This window comes from Nylanderia fulva, unplaced genomic scaffold (genome assembly GCF_048542155.1).
Source record: "Nylanderia fulva isolate GAGA-0341 unplaced genomic scaffold, ASM4854215v1 Scaffold483, whole genome shotgun sequence".
Lineage (NCBI taxonomy): Eukaryota > Metazoa > Arthropoda > Insecta > Hymenoptera > Formicidae > Nylanderia > Nylanderia fulva.
In genome coordinates, this window is record NW_028190569.1 from 52,212 (window position 1) to 72,217 (window position 20,006).

The 20,006-nt window shown below is 27.7% G+C and overlaps 1 protein-coding gene and 1 long non-coding RNA gene across 5 annotated transcripts; one reads left to right on the forward strand and one right to left on the reverse strand.

Annotated features, from left to right (window-relative positions):
- Positions 1-429: 429 nt before the first annotated feature.
- On the reverse strand, positions 430-12,114 carry LOC114942693 (cytochrome P450 4c21-like). Of its 4 annotated transcripts, none has more exons than XM_029318111.2 (13): positions 11,992-12,114; positions 11,177-11,522; positions 10,687-10,793; positions 10,206-10,299; positions 7,353-7,541; positions 4,900-4,969; positions 3,158-3,284; positions 3,025-3,082; positions 2,583-2,677; positions 2,451-2,519; positions 1,726-1,903; positions 1,015-1,188; positions 430-931 (listed from the first exon to the last, which is right to left on the reverse strand). In XM_029318111.2, exons 2-13 carry the CDS (start codon positions 11,334-11,336, stop codon positions 759-761), a joined length of 1,494 nt encoding a protein of 497 aa, XP_029173944.1. In that variant the 5' UTR covers positions 11,337-11,522; positions 11,992-12,114; the 3' UTR covers positions 430-758. The 4 variants fall into 4 exon arrangements, with proteins under 4 accessions (XP_029173944.1, XP_029173943.1, XP_029173945.1 ...); XM_029318110.2 differs by having other exon boundaries at positions 1,009-1,188; XM_029318112.2 differs by lacking the exon at positions 1,015-1,188 and having other exon boundaries at positions 11,992-12,113.
- Positions 5,199-7,097, forward strand: LOC146721397 (uncharacterized). The gene is made up of 2 exons (XR_014925676.1): positions 5,199-6,533; positions 6,647-7,097. It is a non-coding gene; the product is annotated as an uncharacterized LOC146721397 (long non-coding RNA).
- Positions 12,115-20,006: the final 7,892 nt, after the last annotated feature.

The following is a 20,006-nucleotide window of genomic DNA, read 5'->3' on the forward strand; positions in this document are numbered from 1 at the left end:
AATTTTTTCAAAAAATATTGCGTTTAAACTCTAGAGCCGATACATATATATTGTTACGTCCTCGGGATGACCTTTGCGATGTCTCGCAAAAGCGTCTCTCACACTCACGCACTCACTCGCGCGCGAAAGGAATAAGTCGTGTTTATATGCGAAGCGGATTTAATAAGACAACGAAATACAAGATATGAAAGCCCGGAATACAAAGGTATTGATAGCCGTCAAAAAAATGCGTTCTCACGATGTGACAGCTCGGTCCCGAAAATCAAGGTGGCGCCGGAAAACAGCCGTACGCCGGTTGTTAATAAACAATCCATTTAACGATGATGTTCAGGGGATGAAAGGGATGAAGGCGCTCAGGGGATGTAAAACCAGGGACGTAACAATATATTGTATGTCTATTTCGAGGGCCGAATAATCATATTCTTAATATTGTCTGTATTTTTTCTTTTACATTATAAGTTTATTTCTAAAATTATATATTAATTACAGTAATTTAATAATTTTTGTATACTTAAACATACAATCGATATAATCGTTCAGCATTTTGATATAACATATTTAAGTAATATAAAAATACTATACTTATAATATACTTAAAATTTTCAAGCTGTAATTAAAATCACTCTTTTACAAAAGCTTAATAGGCCAAGTGAATTAACTTCTGTTCTTTCCTTGTTCATTCTTCTGCGAACAATTTTGACTTCAATCGTATATTTACAAAAAATACCATTCTCTTTGAATGAATATGTTCTTTCATTTTAATGCATATCTCGTTTTTCAATTTGAATTTTTAAAGGTTCAACAGTAGATAATACTAGGTCTACAGTTAGTTTAATTTTATCTATCTGAATGCTATTTTCTACTTTGAATACAAATGTTCTTATCAAAGTTGTTAGGATAACTTTCATTGACATTATCGCATATTGCATACCTGGAAAAGTTTGTTAGTTATTTATATATGCAAATAAATCTCATTGGGAAACATGTTTGTGATTTGTTTATATCTACTTATACAATTTCTGGGTCCCATACTAAATGGCATGTAATAATGCTGATAAGATGTTTCAATATTTTGAGGAAGAAATCTGTCCGGATCGAATACTAACGGTTTAGACCAAAATTTTTCGTTTCTATGTAACGTAAGTAACTCTATGACAACATTAGCCCCTTTTGGTAAAATAAATTCTTCTAAAACATTAATTTTTGTACTTAAATGTAATTATTGTTAAAACTATAATAGAAGCATAATAATACATAATAAAAACATAATAAATAGATTTTATTAATAAAACAATAAGAATAGGCCAACTCTTATGTTTTAGTTTTTTTTACAGAGATTTAATAAATATATGCGCAACTCAATCTAATAAGTAAAAAGAGAAAAACATAATTTATTTAAAATTATATAAAAAATAATATATTGTTATCTGTATTTTTTTAAATCTCGCAAATTTGCTTATATAAACAAACAAAATAAATTGCATAAAAAGTTGAAGATAATATTGCTTTTATATTAAATTGTACACCTATTAGATCTTGATATGCTTATTTTAATTTAAACAGAAAAAATTCTTAAATAATAACGTTATATTTGCAATTGTAATTTATAGTTATTATTTAAGATTTCTTTTTGTGTATAAATTCTAAATAACAATAACATAATAGTTACATATTTATATTTGTAAAAAATATATATTATTATACTTCAATTCATATCGTACATACCCATTTCTAAATCCTCTGTTAGTTGTCGTGAAAATAGCGGAATAGTAGGAAATATTCTCAAAGTTTCCTTAATAACACGGTCCAAGTAATCCATATGTTCTAAATTTTCGTATTTTATTGGAGCAGATTGTGGCGTTTTCGTTCCAAAAATTTCCAATAATTCTGTATATACTTTTATCTTAAACATTATTAAGTGTATAATCAAATATATATATATATATAATATTTAAAGTATAATTTTTTATTACTTAGCTCGTATTTATCTAATATGAAATTGTTGATAATGACATAGTTCAATATAGTTATTTATGTATAGTCTTATTAAAAAATTCTTATATTATCTTAAAACATTATATATTTTTAATATAAAATTATTATTAAAGTAAATTGTGTGTGTGAATGAAGATTTCTGTATATAAAAAAATGAGATTTCAGTTTTTTATCTGTTATAAGTATACTTAATTTAAAAAGGAAAACTATACAAATTCAAGTTATGATTTTGATGTAATAATAGAATAGTTTATCAAGATTACGTTAAAAATTATTATTGCGTAATTTATATAACAGTATGCCGATGAATGACTTAAATATCGCGAATAAATAGTTCTGATTTTATTGCTTACAACATAATTTTTTAAATTTCTGCATCATAGAACAATGTCATTCGCAACTTCTATTTTAAAAGAACGAATAAATAATTTTGAATGAATTTAATATATACATACTTGAACATCTGGGAAATTTGCTAACATGAAGATAACAAAATTTACCGTAATGGCGGTAGTGTCTGTGCCCTAATAAATAAAAATTTTAATTACTTCTTTATATACAATTAAATGTACAAATACATTACATACCGCTATTAACATAGTAATCATGTTATCGTGTAACATCTCTTGTGACAACTTATTTGTATGGGATGCCTTCATTAAGGTGTGAAGAAAGGACTTATCTATATTATTTAACAAATAATGTAATTTAAAAACTAGAAGCTTGCATAAATACATTCGTCTACATTCGCAAGAGTGTGATAACTATTTTTTCAATTTTATATATTTTTCTAATTTACAGAATGATTAATAAAAATTAATTTTTAAAAAGACAGATGCTAAGTTTACATAGCTTAAGTAATACTTTAACATTGCGAACAGAATTGGTTTCTAATAATCGTTTAACGACTTAAACAAAGCACCCTTTAATTATATTTAATTTAAAGATATGAAAAAACGTATTTAGTTGTTTTTTTATGCACAACATTATAAAAATACAAAGATCAGAACACAAATATGACAAACTTACGTCTTGTTTTACTTTTGGTATTCAATTCATTTAATGCAGATGTTTGTTGTTGTATTATCTGCGTAATAACAGATTGTGCAATAAATAAAGTACTATGCAAGTTATAATATAGAAATATTCGCATAACAATTACCTTATCTGTGAAAGAATGTAAAAAGTTTACACTCTTTCGTTGTTCTCGTCCCGTAGCAGTAAGATTAAATATGAAATTAGGATATAAAAATATATTTCGTCCTCTTAATTGAAAAGTTTTTCTGAAACTGAAACATCTTTGTGTTAAAATAATATACTATAAGATATAAAAGTATATTTAACTAATCATGATTATTAAATTTTATACGTGTGAAACCAAGAGAAAAGTATAATTTTTTTAGTTATACATTTACAAACTCATATGTGGAGCATTCCACGTGAAAAGGGTCCACCTAAAAACAAACTTTTTAGGATTTTTTAACTAATCGTGGTGACTTGTTAGGGCACATATTGAATGAAGTTAAAGCTAAAAAAAAATTAGGATTATATCCCTCACATCCAAGATATCGAAGATGTAACGTTTTAAGTAATTTTTCTTTTTTTTGATAATTACAGTTAAAATTACAAAATATATAAAATTTTTATAGACATGATTTTTTAAGATTTTTCCTGTACTTTTAGATAAAAAAGTTATTTTAATGAAAGAAATTTATTCCACTTTTAAAAATCTGAAAAAAATTTCAAAAATACTTTAATATATGTAGCATATGGTACTATAAAGGAAATTTGGAGATCGCAATGGGATCCACTCGTAAACGAGTATTGTTTTTAAACAAAATGAGAATTTCGAACAAATTTTTGCGAAAAACTTCATTATTTCAAATTTTTTATTAACCTAATTATTTCATACTACATAAATAATATATTTTCAATAAACAGCTCTAAAAAAAGTAATTTTGAAGTATTTTTTATATTTTTGTTTTTATTTTTTATATTTTTTATATTTTAATTTTATATTTTTTCATTCTATTATACTTTCATTCTATTATTCATTTTATTATACTTTTTTATCAAAACTAAATTCTTTTAAAATTAAATGATTGTTTGCAGGAATAATTGTATGAAATTTTAACGTGCCTGGAATTACTTTTGCTAAGGTAAATCTTGGCTTTAAAATCTTATTTAATTTATTATGATTTGTTTTTGAACTGTATAAAATGGTTGTTTCCTTTAGATTATTTTTTGCCCACATGTATAATGCCTCAACATTGAGAATTACACTTCCTTGCAAACTAGCTTTTCTTGCTAGTCGTTTTAAATTTCCACATGTGGACAAAAAATAATCTAAATTTCCTTTATAGTACCATATTATACATACATATGTTGAATTATTTTTGAGAATTTTTTCAAATTTTTAAAAGCGAATATAATTTTCCGTTTATTTACTTTAAATTAAAAAATTTATTTTTTGTTCTAATAAATTTCTTTCATTAAAAATAACTTTTTTATCTGAAAGTACAGGAAGAATTCTAAAAAATCATGTCTATCAAAATTTTATATATTTTGTAATTTTAACTGTAAATATCAAACAAGGAAAAATTACTTAAAACGTTCCATCTTCGATATCTTGGAGGTGAGGCATATAATTCTTATTTTTGTAGTTTTAATCTACAATATGTACCCTAACAAGTCTCCACGATATCGAAAAAATCCTAAAAAGTTTATTTTTAGGTGGACTCTTTTCACGTGAAATGCTCCATATAATAAAATTCTAATTTACATTATAATTGCTATATTTATCAAAATTCTCTTAAAAAACGTTTTTTTTTAATTAAAAATTATTTTTATGTAGACTAATCTTGCGATCTCTGTATATGTTGTAAGAATTAAAAATTAATTTACCTTGTCATTGCTTTGTAATATTGATGGCTTTCATTTGATAGGAATTCCATTTTTATATCCGTCATTGTGCCTTTAATAAAAACAAAAATAAATTTAATATTAGAGACATTATTTATAGTAGCTAATTAATTTTTTGAGTAATGGTTTTGAGTAAAGGTGTATTATAAATTCGTTAAATAACATCTAATATAAACACAGAAAATAAAAATTCTTTTATATTATTATAAGTTTGATTGCGAGCTTATAATTACAATTAATGCTAACAAAATGAATCTGAGATATTCTATATCTGAGATAGATCTTGCAATAGAAAGTGTGAGCAATAGATGGAATTATATCAATACACATACATTAATTCCAAAAAATGAATTCATTTCCATGGTTAAATTTATATTGTCGTCAACATACTTCACATTCAATGACATTGTATACAAGCAAGTTTATGGCACACCTATGGGTTCCCCGTTGTCGCCAATAATTGCTAATATTGTTATGCAAGATCTTGAAGAATCAATAATTAATGAATTGGACATTGGTATTGGAATATATTATAGATATGTAGACGACATTATTATGGTGGCACCAAAGAATAAAATTGATAGTGTACTGAATAAGTTTAATAGTTACAATCAACGACTACAATTTACGATTGAATACGAAATTAATAGAAGCATAAATTTTCTAGATTTAAACATTAAAATAATAAATAACGTCATACACTTAGATTGGTTTCAAAAAAAGACATGTTCAGGTAGAGTACTATCTTTTTTATCGAGTCACCCTATGTGCCATAAAATAGGAGTAATTTATAATCTTATTAATAGGGCATTGTTATTATCTCATCCCATATATCATAAGAAAAATTTAGAACTGTGTATTAAAATATTATTGGACAACGGTTACCCTATTCATTTGATCTTTAAAGAAATAAATAAGAGAATAAGAGTTTTAAACAATGGACAGTTTAACAACAATAGAAAAAAAGAAATTGCAGAAGATAATAGCAAGAAAAAATTTTTTGTCATTCCATACATTAATAACATTTCTGAGACAATAGCATCGACAATAAAAAAATCAGATTTCAGAGTAGGATACCGTTGTCTAAATAATCTTAACAAATTTATTAAAGTCCACAAGGACAAAAACGTGCATAACAATAATAATAATGTTGTCTACAAAATTAATTGTAAGGATTGTGAAGCTTCGTATGTTGGGCAAACCAAAAGAAAATTACGCACTAGACTAAAAGAGCATATGAATAATATTAAATTTGATTCCTCCAAGCATTCTGTGGTCTCTGAACATATTATAAATAAAAAACATGCTTTTGATTGGGATAACGTTAAAATACTTGATATTGAATCTAATTATTATAAAAGACTTATCTCGGAAATGATACACATCAAGGAACAAAGGCATGGTATAAATAATAACACAGACACCGAATTGCTTAACAACGCGTATTTCGACATTCTAGAAGAAATATCGAATTTTTAGACTTATGTAAATGTTTATTTTGTGAGATCTGACACCTATTTATTCGACTTTTTAAAAGACTAGACAACAGTCAAGTACTAACAATAAGGCCAACAACAATTAGAAGCATCGTCATCTCAAGTTATTCGGAACAATTTGTAAGCATAAAGGTTCAATATTTTAGTATTTAGTTTAATTTGTAATTTTTAATTTTTTTACATACACATTAGTGGAATCCTATTTTACAATTGAATAAATTCTCTAAATTCAGTTAACAAATATCAAATAATTTGGAGAAGATGGACATAATCATTGCCAGATCGAGGGACTTTCGTCAAATAACGATAAGTGGTTCGTTTGGAGCAATGTATAAGTGTCACTCCGAGTTTTTATTAATAATTCTAAAATATTTTATGAATAACCGGACGAATCATTCTGCTTCTAATTGGGTTCTTACTTTGTTGAACTATTTTAATGGTTTCAATTCATTGTAAATATATTTTGCGTTTTAACTATGACTTAACTATATAACTTATATTGACTATGTATTGCGGATTTTTTTATTAGAACTTTATGTATGTATTTATTTATTATGGGTATTTATTATCATTATTTTTTTGCGCACTGAAGAGGAGCAAGTAGAGCTCGAAACGTTTGTGTAATTATTATGTCAAATTAAGAATTTTCTTCTAAATAATAAAATAATTTCGTATTGCTCGTTACACATGGCCTTAATTTAATAATTTATCACTGAGATATTCTATTGTTAAATTATAATATTATACATACACATTATTTAATACTGAAAATTTTTTATTTGTTAACATTTAATATTATTTAATTTATACAAGGTAATTGCTTTTAATACTTTTTTTCGTCTCTTCCAAATTTTATTTTTTTTTTAAATTTTTAAAAATGTTTACGATAACAAATATGTGTAAAATGCTTTACAAATAAAAAGAGTTATATGATCTCACCACACGCAATACTGAGAGTACATTTTGTTACATGTTCAACAAAGATTATTTCATTCCCGTTTAGTCCAACATTTTCTAATTCTTTTGTTAATATTAAGGATTGTTCGACAAATATATCAAAAGATCTTCGTAATGTGTTTGTATTAAAGCTCAGCGCTATCATTTTTCGATTTTTAGTCCATATAGATGCTGTAATAAATATTATAAAAAGATAGAAAAATTAAGTATGACACGCACACATATATAAATGTCAATAAAAAGGGCGCGCCATTGTCCAATTTTACGTAATGCTTTTATGTTTATATTCTTTAATATATAATCTTGTAGACAGATGTCTGTTGTTATCACACCCACAATTTTTCAATAAAAATTTGGAATTGATCATTAATATACTTTTAAGCAATGGTTACCCTCTTGATCTGATCTTTAACAAAATCAATCGTCGGATAGAACACATCATATCTAAAAAAAGCATTATAGAGAGACAAGCCAACATAGAAAGAACAGAAATTATAGAAAAGGACTCAGTTAACAACAAATTCTTTGTCATTCCGTATATAAATAGGATCTCAGAAATGATTGTTTCCACGGTAAAAAATACAGAATGTATTGTAGGATATAGATGTCTCAACAAACTTGATAATATTATTAAAGTACAGAAAGATAAAACTAAACATCCATGCAATTCGAATGTGATTTATAAGATCAGTTGCAATAATTGTAATGCATCTTATGTGGGCCAAACGAAGAGGCAATTACAGACGAGACTAAAAGAACATAGAAATAATATCAGGTTGGACTCAACGAAATTTTCAGTAATTTCTGAACACATAATAAATGAACATTATACATTTAATTGGGATAATGTAAAGATTCTAGACAACGAAAATAATTATTATAAAAGACTCATTTCTGAGATGCTATATATTAAAGAACAAAAAATGGGCTAAATTTAAACAAGAATACTGAGTTACTCAGCGAGTCATATTTTGATATTTTGGATAAATTGGCGAACAATAAATAATAATAAGACAAATAGGACATTACGGTTTAAACATAGATATTAGAGTATATATAAACACTCACACTCTCCGATCAAGCAGAGTTTAAAATGAGCTGTCTTTTTATATTGTTGGTTTTGTCGTGTGTCATCTTCAATAACTTTTTTAAGACGTGGTGAAAATTGTCAAGAAGGACGATGTTAGGTAAGCACATTGCTAATTGTTGGGGATATATATTGTAATTTCGACATACGTTAATTGTTAATTTTTATTAATCGCAGCGCCTACGGAACGTTCTAATTTCTCGCTTATTAACGACGAAACTTTTCGAGATCTGAATAAAACCAAAGATTATATCGAGTCGAACATTATTCGACATTTTTCCTACACACGATGGAGTAAAACACGCGTTAACTGCTCATAAACTCTCGACTCTGAAGAACTAGAATTAATTTTTGACATTATATGAATTTTTTTATGATTTTATATTTTAACAATGTACTGAAGAAGACCGCGTGCAGTTGAAACGTTGATTGTAAAATGACTGTATTCTTGCGTTAATTTTAATATTCAATGATTGTAACTTTATAATTTATATATGAAATAAATGTCATTTGATTGAACAACTCGAATATTCAGCTCAATAAGTTGGCCTTGCATTTAGCACTTTTTGTTTTTCAATATACGAGCGAAACTTTGTATCAATTTATTTTTAATATTATATAAAATTACATAAAATCATTATTAAAACCACAATCTCCACTTGATTCCTCTCGACCAATAGAGCCAAACGCGATGTTATTGCGACAATTATGAAAGAAAGAAAATTTGGAAAACTAAGGAATTTGAATCCTATGGTTGGGATCTCAAAAATTCCCCTTGTTCCTTCTCTTAACATCCCCTATAAAGAAAATAGGCGAGAAAAATATTGGTCCGAAAGTCGGCTGAATCGGAAATCAAACCCGAGACCTTCCGCTTGCCGGGCGACTGCTCTTCTAGCTGAGCTATTCAGACACTTACGAAGAAATATTTTTCTCAATGTTTATTTTTCCAAATTTTCTTTCTTCCATAATTGTCGCAATAACATCGCGTTTGGCTCTATTGGTCGAGAGGAATCAAGTGGAGATTGTGGTTTTAAAAATTAAAAGAGCTGACTTAATAAGTACTCTCATTATTGTTCGTCGCGTCTGGATCTAATTACGACGCTTTGGGTGGGTGGGGGGTTTAAACATTGAGAAAAATATTTATTCGTGTCTGAATAGCTCAGCTGGAAGAGCAGTCGTCCGGCAAGCGGAAGGTCTCGGGTTCGATTCCCGATTCAGCCGACTTTCGGACCAATATTTTTCTCGCCTATTTTCTTTACAGGGGATGTTAAGAGAAGGAACAAGGGGAATTTTTGAGATCCCAACCATAAGATTCAAATTCCTTAGTTTTCCAAATTTTCTTTCTTTCATAATTGTCGCAATAACATCGCGTTTGGCTCTATTGGTCGAGAGGAATCAAGTGGAGATTGTGGTTTTAAAAATTAAAAGAGCTGACTTAATAAGTACTCTCATTATAAAATCATTATGTAAAATCGGACAATGGCGCGCCCGAAGCGCACGGTTGTGCTATCTAGTATATGTCAATAATTCATTTTTTAGGGTCGTTTTATTCTTTTAGCGTAAAATGATAAGATATTTTCTTATTTTGATTTAGATCATAACATATCCAAAGCTCAACAAAATCAGAAAGGGATCTTTTTCTTCCTTGTAAAAGTGAATAATTAATCTTTTAATAATCTTTTAATAATCTTTTATAGTAATTAAGTTATATAAAGAATAATTGTTTTACGCTTTTAAAAAGGTCTTACCAGAAGCTGTGACTAATCCTTTGCCAAATAATGGTTTAAGAAGGTCTTCATATGCTATACTTTTATCTAAGCAATGCTTATTTTGTAAAATTTTCTGCAACATTATATACAATTTTTGAAAATATTTTCAATGTAGAATTGCTTCTGTTATTTACACAATTATAGATATTTAGACATATATTTCAAAAAATTATTTTAATTAAATCAATTATAGTTACAAGTATTGCATTCATTATAAAGATCCCTTATAGAAATTTATCACTAATAACGCCAATTTATCACTTATTTCGAGTACTTAAATTACTATATATCAGTATTTTAAGTACTCAAAATAAGTGATTAATTGGTTACTAGTGATAAATTTCTACAAGGGATAAATAAAAAATTAATATTTTTATATATTTTATATAAATATTTATTTTATGTAAATATATATATATATTTGTTTATTCTTAGTGAAATATAACTTTTATTTCTTTACCTTTATTTGACCTGGCTTATTTATTCCAATGAATAACTTGTTGCCCATCCAAAATTGTAAAGGGGATGAATATTCTTCTATCAGCATAATTAAAGTATCCAATAATTCTATAAAATGTTTTTTGACTTATTATTTATTTTATTATATATTATACAGGGTGTTTTAGGAGGTCAGCATTTTAGGATATGATTATTGTACACATTTTTTTAAGCAAAAAAGTTTAGATTACGTTGTGTTTTATTCTGGACAGTTAGAAAGATACATTTTTAGATTTAAGAATAAAAATATATTCATTAATTTATTAAAATCAAATTCTATGAAATATTTAAGAACGAATACAACAATCAACTTATTAGAACTAATTTATAAGGATAATGAATGTATATAGAATAAGGTTATACATTTTTATTCTTAAACACTAAACTTTTAAAAGAATATCATTAATTTTTTTTTGTAAGTTAAGCATATTATTTTTTTTGTTATTAATTACCGTCAGAATTTCGCTGGAGAAGACAATAGGCTGTCCCAATAAATGGCAATGTTTTCGGACCAGGCAGAACACTTTTTATTTTATTAGAAGATTGTTGATAATTCAAAACGTAATAATATGCAACGACACATATACTAATTAATATAATAGTTACAATCATTGTATTGAGCAATGATAACAATGGAATTGTAGTTTAATTTGACACATTTACTATTGTACTGAGAATGTTAGTTACTCGGGTGCTTTTTATATATTCTCCACTCGCAGAGTATCAATTTATTTTTCTGGCATTGGAAGAAGATAAAATAATATCCTGCGTCACGTACGCGCGCGTCTGTGTCATTTGCTGGAAACATGCAATAATAATAAATTTGAATATTACTTATATAATTTATTTGTTTATACATATAATTATATGTTATATTATATAATTATATAATAAATCATCTTATATTATATAATGTTATTCTTTAGAAGGAAATCTCTTAAATGTGGAAATTCTGATTTTAATAAAACTTTACTTACATGTAAGAAAAAAAAAGATAAGATAAATAGATCACTATAAACTTGAAAGTTATAGTTGATAACGAAGGTGATGCAGAAGCTATTGCCGAATTTGTAAAAAAAAAAAATATATGCACAATAATACTACACGATAATTTTTCATGCGAATAGTTCTTTGCATGTCAAATCAAATTGTAATTTTATGATATTTATGTATTCAAATAGTTGCTGAAGATGATCCAAATAAGAGTCGAAACGTTCACTAATAACGGAAACTAACAACAAGAGTTTCTAGCAAAGAATAAATTTACCTGCGTATCATCTTCCGCGCCAGACTCTTATTCAGTCACATTAATTTTTAATTAAATGATCTACTTTTTGATAGAAAGATCCACTTTTATAACGCGTTTCCTTTATTCATAACTGCAACGATGTACCTAAAAAATGGAAATACATTTTTTAAAATAAAATTATATATTTTTTTAATTGTAGATCGGTTTCTTGAAACTTTCCTAATCAAGAATTAGGATACAATGTAAAAAAATCAACAACTCGTGATATATTTTATATTTTTAATTGCATATGTGTATACACACACACATATAGGATGCGCGAAAAGTTTCGGAATGGTTTAATATTTCGGAAAAATTCTCATTATTTTTATGCATAAAAGTAATGAAATAAAATTATCGGAAAATAAATATTTTACAAAATATTTAATAGTTTATGTAAGATTATTGCCAAATTAAAATATAAAATATCTTGCAAATTTTTCAACTAAATTATTATTTTATTCAAAATTAATACCTAATCAAAACATCACATACCAATGCTCAAGCTCGTATGACAATAAAAACAATGATAAATTATTAAATTAAGGCCATGTGTAACGAGCAATACGATATTATTTTATTATTGAGAAGAAAATTCTTAATTTAAAATAATAATTGTACAAACGTTTCGAGCTCTACTTGCTCCTCTTCAGTGCGCAAAAAAATAGTGATAATAAATAACGATAATAAATAAATACATAAAATTCTAATAAAAAAGCTCCTCTTGCTCCTCTTCAGTGCGCAAAAAAATAGTGGTAATAAATAACGATAATAAATAAATACATAAAATTCTAATAAAAAATCCGCAATACATAGTCAATATAAGTTATATAGTTGAGTCATAGTTAAAACGCAAAATATATTTACAATAAATTGAGACCATTAAAATAGTTCAACAAAAATTTTTTTATTAATAATTCTAATATATTTTATGAATAACCGGACGAATCATTCTGCTTCTAATTGGGTTCTTACTTTGTTGAACTATTTTAATGGTCTCAATTCATTGTAAATATATTTTGCGTTTTAACTATGACTCAACTATATAACTTATATTGACTATGTATTGCGGATTTTTTATTAGAATTTTATGTATTTATTTATTATCGTTATTTATTATCACTATTTTTTTGCGCACTGAAGAGGAGCAAGTAGAGCTCGAAACGTTTGTACAATTATTATTTTAAATTAAGAATTTTCTTCTCAATAATAAAATAATATCGTATTGCTCGTTACACATGGCCTTAATTTAATAATTTATCATTGTTATTATTTTATTAATTGAACATATATTAATATTTAAGATAAATATAACGTTTTTTTTTTAAATTTAATATATTATATTTAATTTGAATATTTTTTTATATATTCAATTAACAAAATAATATTTAGTTAAAAAGTTCAATCAAATTAATAAATTTTTTTTCAGTAATATTGACGATTTTACGTTATAATATTACACAACCATATGTAAATGTTATTTGCTTTACACAAATAATTAGAATTCAAATTACTTACGTAAACGTGGGCGCGTCCTTTAAACTTCTTTAAAAAAGTTAATATGATATTCTTGATTCTTACTTATGTTAATTGGCTCGATAATTAAAAATATGAAAATACTAATTTATGTATCAATATATATATATATAAATTACTTACGTAAACGTGGGCGCGTCCTTTAAACTTCTTTAAAAAAGTTAATATGATATTCTTGATTCTTACTTATGTTAATTGGCTCGATAATTAAAAATATGAAAATACTAATTTATGTATCAATATGTATATATTATTGTTGTAAATATATTATTTTCAACTAAATTATCGCAGAGTGTGTGATATCTCACTCTCGTAGATCGCGGTACTGCGCAACCGCGATGGAGTTTTAGTGACACACCCAGAGGAGATGCAACGACATAAAAAAAGAGACTAACACAAAAATAACTGCATATATTAATATTTAAGAATATAAATATGATTTTTTTTAAATCGGCCAACAGAGCCAAAGCACGAAAAATTAGTTATTCGGAACTGTATCTCTTGGTTTGAGATCACTAAGTTCCATATATAAATTAATCTCGGAACTTACATATGGAGAAATAAGCGCGAAAAATATAGGTCCGAAAAGTCGCTGAAGAGGGAATCGAACCCGCGTCTTTCACTTTCCGGGCGACTGCTCTTACTAAAGCAGTAGATAAAGCAATTAACTGCATAATTCAAACTTTTACCCAACATATCTTGAAGATAAAGAGTGGGCTCAATCTGACTTTCGAGGATTAATGACTTATATATAATATAAATAGATTTCGTTATATATGTTCTTATCCACGACATACACAATGGCAATACACTTTAGACGATATAATGACAGCTTAACAAGTGATAGACACAACCTATTGATGATTTTGACAGTATTTATTAGAACATCATTTTAGATAAGTTTGAAGAATGTATTAATATTTTAATAAAAAATCAGCCATACATGAGTTCATCAAAGACATAGAATCTAATGCAAGACGTAACAATATTAATAATTTGACAACTACACGAAATATCGCGATCACTATAACACAACTTCTTAACTCGAACGAAAAAATGGGCTTAACACAACGGAAATTAATCCAGATGCATAAGGAAACTATGAAATTTAATAAAGATAACCATACAGTTTTGAAATTTAATAAAGATAATACAATTTTAATTATATGTATTTTAATTGATTATACTTATAAGTATTTTTATATTATCTTAAAAAGACTGCATAGAATTATTTGTGCGACACTCTTATATGTATGTATAATTAATAGGGACCAACTACACATTTTTTTCCACTGAAATTTTGATAAGAATCTTTTGACTTAAAATGATATAACATTTCTCAGGATTATACAGAGAGATTGTATGAATTTAGAGTACTATAATAGTCTAATAGAATATATGTGTAAGATTGACATATGTGATATTATTTGATAATGTTAATACTCAAGAATTTAAACTGCCATAATATTTTCAATAATATATAAATAAATGGAAAATTGAAAAAAAATATATATTTGATATATTTTATTAATATAAAAATACTTTTCCTTTAAGATAAAAATAAATAGAGCTAAATAAAAAATACATTCTAATCTTCTAAAACATTGCTTTCTATAATTGTTTATTACAATATCAGATATCAAATAATTAAAATAATACATACTTTTTTCCTCATAAAAAAATTTTTAGTTAAAAAAACTGGGCGCGCTGCAATGAGTTTAAAAGTAACAATTTAATTTTAATATCATTAGAATATTATTTAGCAGCGCGTCCAGTTTTTTTAACTAAAATTTTTTTATTTCTTTTTATTTTATATTAATTTTAAATTTGCATAAGTTTTTAAATTTTAATTTTTTATAAAAATGTTTATTTATTCGCGCAATAATTGGACATTACTTTTTGTAGAGATATTAATTTTAGAATATAAATTTTTGTCAATTGATAGATTTTTTTATTTAAAAATACTTTTTTGTTTAACACTTTTTCACATGGCGCATGGACTTGGCATCTTGTTTATCTTTTTTTTTAAAAGATAAGTTTTTTTATGGTACGATTTTACATTTGCAAATTTAAATTTTTATTGATTCATTATACGACTCTATATATGTCTGCAACTTTAATTTTCCACTGGTACAAGTTTCTACTTTCACTTGGCGCATTTTTTTTTTTTATAGGCGTTAACACAAATAATTTCATGTGTTAAGGCATTTCTGTTACTGATTATGAGTGTACATGTTTTCTTTAAATCAAAAATTAATTTTGGCAGTAGCAATAAAATATTTTAGATGCTTCTTAATTAATTCCTATTCAAATGCAAGAAAACTTTAATATAATACAAGGTACGTTATTTTCAAAACAATTTTAATTTAATTTCATAATATCTTTGTCTTATATATACGTACAATATTATCTATAACATTACAGAAAGCTTAAAAAAGATAGAACGTTTGGTGGCAACAAGCAATGTACGTTAAGAGATAACACTGAACGATTGAAAAAAATGGAAGATTTAATGAAACGGGGCTATCCAGTACAACAATCTATGGAAAGCAATAATTATATTGTGGAGTTTTTTCCTCTCAACCAAATTGAAGATATAAGAAATATAGAAGATATATTGAAAACAAATAAAGAAGCAGAAACGCTACTCGTAAGTTTTTATATTTTTTTGCAATGTGTGTTTTTATTATTGTTAATATTATTATATAATTCGGCAACACCTGTGATTTTGGTAAAGGTAAAGATGAGCGGTCCTTCTCACTGATTTTTTTGAAACTTTTTTACAAGTAGATTTTGATGCGTAGAAAAACTGTTTAGAAATTTTTTTAACTTTTTATGAGATGTAAAATAATCGTGAATGTTTCCAAACTTTCGAACAATCATATATAAATATATATTGATTTTTTTAATATAAAAATTTTATGATAAGCAAAAATATCAACGAACAAAAAATATTATTTTGCAGAAAAGATTTTTATTGAAAATTGGTGGGAATAATCCTAAAGACAATATTCATCGGATTTTAAAGAATATTTTCACAAATAAATGTGCTGTTGTGTGCCTCGGGTGAGACACAAAGGGTCGCGCCAAATTAGGATGAGGATTCGGGGCGTCAGGACTTATTTCGGGTTGATGAAATAAATGCACTTCACGTCGATGAGGAAAGCGACAATGACGAAATAAATGAGGTGGTTGAGGAATTACCAGCATTGAATTTGTACAATGTACAGCAAAACAAAAATAATGATGATCAAACCGTTTTAAAACGTACGGCTTTTCTCACACAAATCACTGAACATTCGGATATTAACGATCAGTATACAATATACCCAATACACGCGAAAAGAATCGATAACGAATCTGCATTGAAGCTTTATCAAATGGTGAAAATTGAAGATTTTCCAATGGATAATCGTTATAAATATCTGGATGTCATGTGTTTCCCTGATTTATATCCTGATGGTGTCAATGGACAAGATAGAAACTTTGCATTGCCGGAATATTTATTTATTAGAACACGATTGATGTCGAAACATAGTAGATTCAGGTTGAATCTGCAGTATCTGTTCTTCCTTCTCAATGATGCTAACTACCGACAGTTGAAAAGTGGTATCTATTATACGATGATGGTTACTAACCCACGAGAGAGATACACTGCTGGTAGATACTTGAACGAATTGAAAGGTTACGAATTAGAATCGAATTTAATGAGTCATTTCGAAAAATTGAGAAATACGGATCAATTTTGGCGACAACCGTCCAATAATGTAAAATGCATGACTTTGCATTACGGTCCAGCGACGTGGTTTTTGACTTTGAGTCCTAGTGAATGGAAATGGTCCGATTTGGGTGAATATTTACGAGATATGAATCCCGATAAAGAGAAGTTAGGCATCAACGAACTAATCGCATACGATCCTGTAAGTACTTCTAGATTCATGTGCATAAAATTCAAAGCCATGATTGATTTTATTTGTTCGTCCGATAATCCTATAGGAAAGGTTATTCATTACTTCTGGCGACTGGAATATCAACGTAGAAGTATCCAGCACATGCATTGTATAATTTGGATAAAAGATGCTCCAGTATTAGGAAAATCGCCGGATGAAGAAGTTGCTACGTTTATTCAAAAGTACGTAACGTGTGAAATTCCAGATAAAAATGTTTCGCCAACGTTGTACGATACGGTAATAAGTGATCAGAATCATAAACATAACTCGTATTGCATGCGTACGAAAAAAACGGAAACTAATATATACAGAAAGTGTCGGTTCGATTTTCCTCGGCCAGTTACTGAGAATTCCGTTTTAAGAGACGTTATAGTCGGTAGAAAAAATTTACGCAGTAAGAGCAGATTGTACGATCTTCCTCGCAAGAAGTCGGAAAGGTTTATAAATGATTATAATCCGTCTATCAAATTAGCCTGGAAGGGAAATATGGACATACAATTTATTAGAGAAAAATCAGAGTTTTTAAACTTATATTTAACAAAATACACGACAAAGTCGGAAAAATGCAATACAGACTTTGAAGTGATAGATTCGAATAAGTCCTTGGCATCGAAACTGTGGAATTTTGCAATGCGTTCATTAAATAACAGAGAATGCGGTGCTTTAGAAGCTGCGGATACACTATTAGGGAATCCCTTGTACGGTACGGATAATGATACCATGGTCAAATGGATCGATGTTAATGAGGTGAGAAATAGAAAAGTTAAAACATTTAATGAAATTTAAGCTCTTGATGAAAATTCTACGAACATTAACTGTTCGTCACTCATCGATGATTACTATCCAAATAGACCTCAGGAATTAGAATCATTGAATTTGTACGATTTTGCCAGATTCTGGGAAATTACGAAACAGATGTCAAATAATGACGAAGTCAAGTGTTACAAACTGGCATCAGGTTTATTTTTAAAAAAACGAAAAAAGGGTTATTTAATTAACTATTATCGATTTAATATAAAAACTGAGCCCGAAAAATACTTTTACTCGCTGCTTCTTCTGTTCAAACCATGGAGAGATTTGAGTGAACTCAAAGGTACATTCGAGACTTACACGGATGCCTTTAAGAATTCAGAGTCTGTTTTAACGAAAGTAATGAAATATCACGAAAGGCTCGAAGAAATACAGAAAGCTTTTGAGAACGTTGCTGAATTAATCGAGAAGCGCGAAAATGATCTGAAAACAGCAGACAGAGACAAATCCGATGACGATGAACTGGATTGTAATCCGATAGAAGCTGACGACGCGATGAAAGATCTGGAAGATTTTGGTAAGATTGACGACCCGATTGATTTATCGCAAATGATGTCGCAATTGAACAAAGACCAGAAAAGAGTCTTTGATGGAGTATGCCAAGTTTTACAAGATAAGAATCAGATTCTGCGACTGTACGTAAGTGGCGAGGGTGGTACAGGGAAAAGTTTTCTAATTGAAACGATTAAACATTGGATCAGAATAAATTTGAAAAAAACGACTGCCATATCTGCGCTCCCACGGGTATCGCAGCATTCAATATCGATGGCTTGACAATCCATAGAATGTTTCAACTACCGGTTAGTCATGAATCTACACCAAAATATACGCAATTGTCAGACATGGTCTTGAAAACTTTGAGAGACAAATTAAAGAATGTCGTATTATTTATAATCGAAGGAATTACATGTAACAATGCAATGATGGATTTAGGAACGACTGTATTCAGTGATGGTCAAGCCTATGTAGGTTTGTCACGAGTAAGTAAATTGGAAGGCCTACATTTGATAAATTTCAATCCAGCATCAGTTAAAGCAAACTCGAGAGCCATTGTAGAATATAATCGACTGAGATCTATATTCAAATCTGAACTGCCACAAATCAATCCGTCCGAGAAAAAGATTGTGAAAATGTACGATCGTCGATGGGCTATCCCTAATATCATTGATGATGTGCAGAATTATGATTGTGAGGAACCAGAAAGTATAGTTACGTGGAAAATATATGGCCTTTGCAATAACGATGCTGTTTCGTGTTACGCTAATGTAATATTACAATGTGCGTTTCATTGCGTACGTATTAGGCAACAAATACTGAAAAATAAAGCATCGAATGCATTGACTGATGCTATCTGCGCGTATGGTGAACGTAAATATTGCAACATTCAAGCGGTTAGAAGATCTGTCGGAAAACGCTTCGAAGAACGAACACAACAAGATGTTTCGGAATTTTTTACGGCTCTAATGTCGACGTATTCCGACATCAATGATGTATTAAAACTCGAATTAAAGCACGTAACATGTTGCTCGAATGTCAAATGTAATTACAATGTAACTAAGCTGGAAAGCAGTAGTTTGTTAATATTACCTATACATTCGACATTAAAAAGGAAAAAAGGTGTCACTCTACAAAGTTTGATTAATGTAGAATTTTCTAAATGGGAAACGATAAACGGCAATTGTAACGAATGTAAGGGCA

Coding starts and splice junctions, on each gene's coding strand:
- LOC114942693 (XM_029318110.2), bottom strand. CDS start 11,336: ATGATTGTAACTATTATATTAATTAGTATATGTGTCGTTGCATATTAT. Junction 2,678..3,024: donor TACCAAAAGTAAAACAAGAC/GTAAGTTTGTCA, acceptor TAAATAATATAG/ATAAGTCCTTTCTTCACACC. Junction 1,904..2,450: donor CAAATTTCCCAGATGTTCAA/GTATGTATATAT, acceptor ATAATGTTTAAG/ATAAAAGTATATACAGAATT.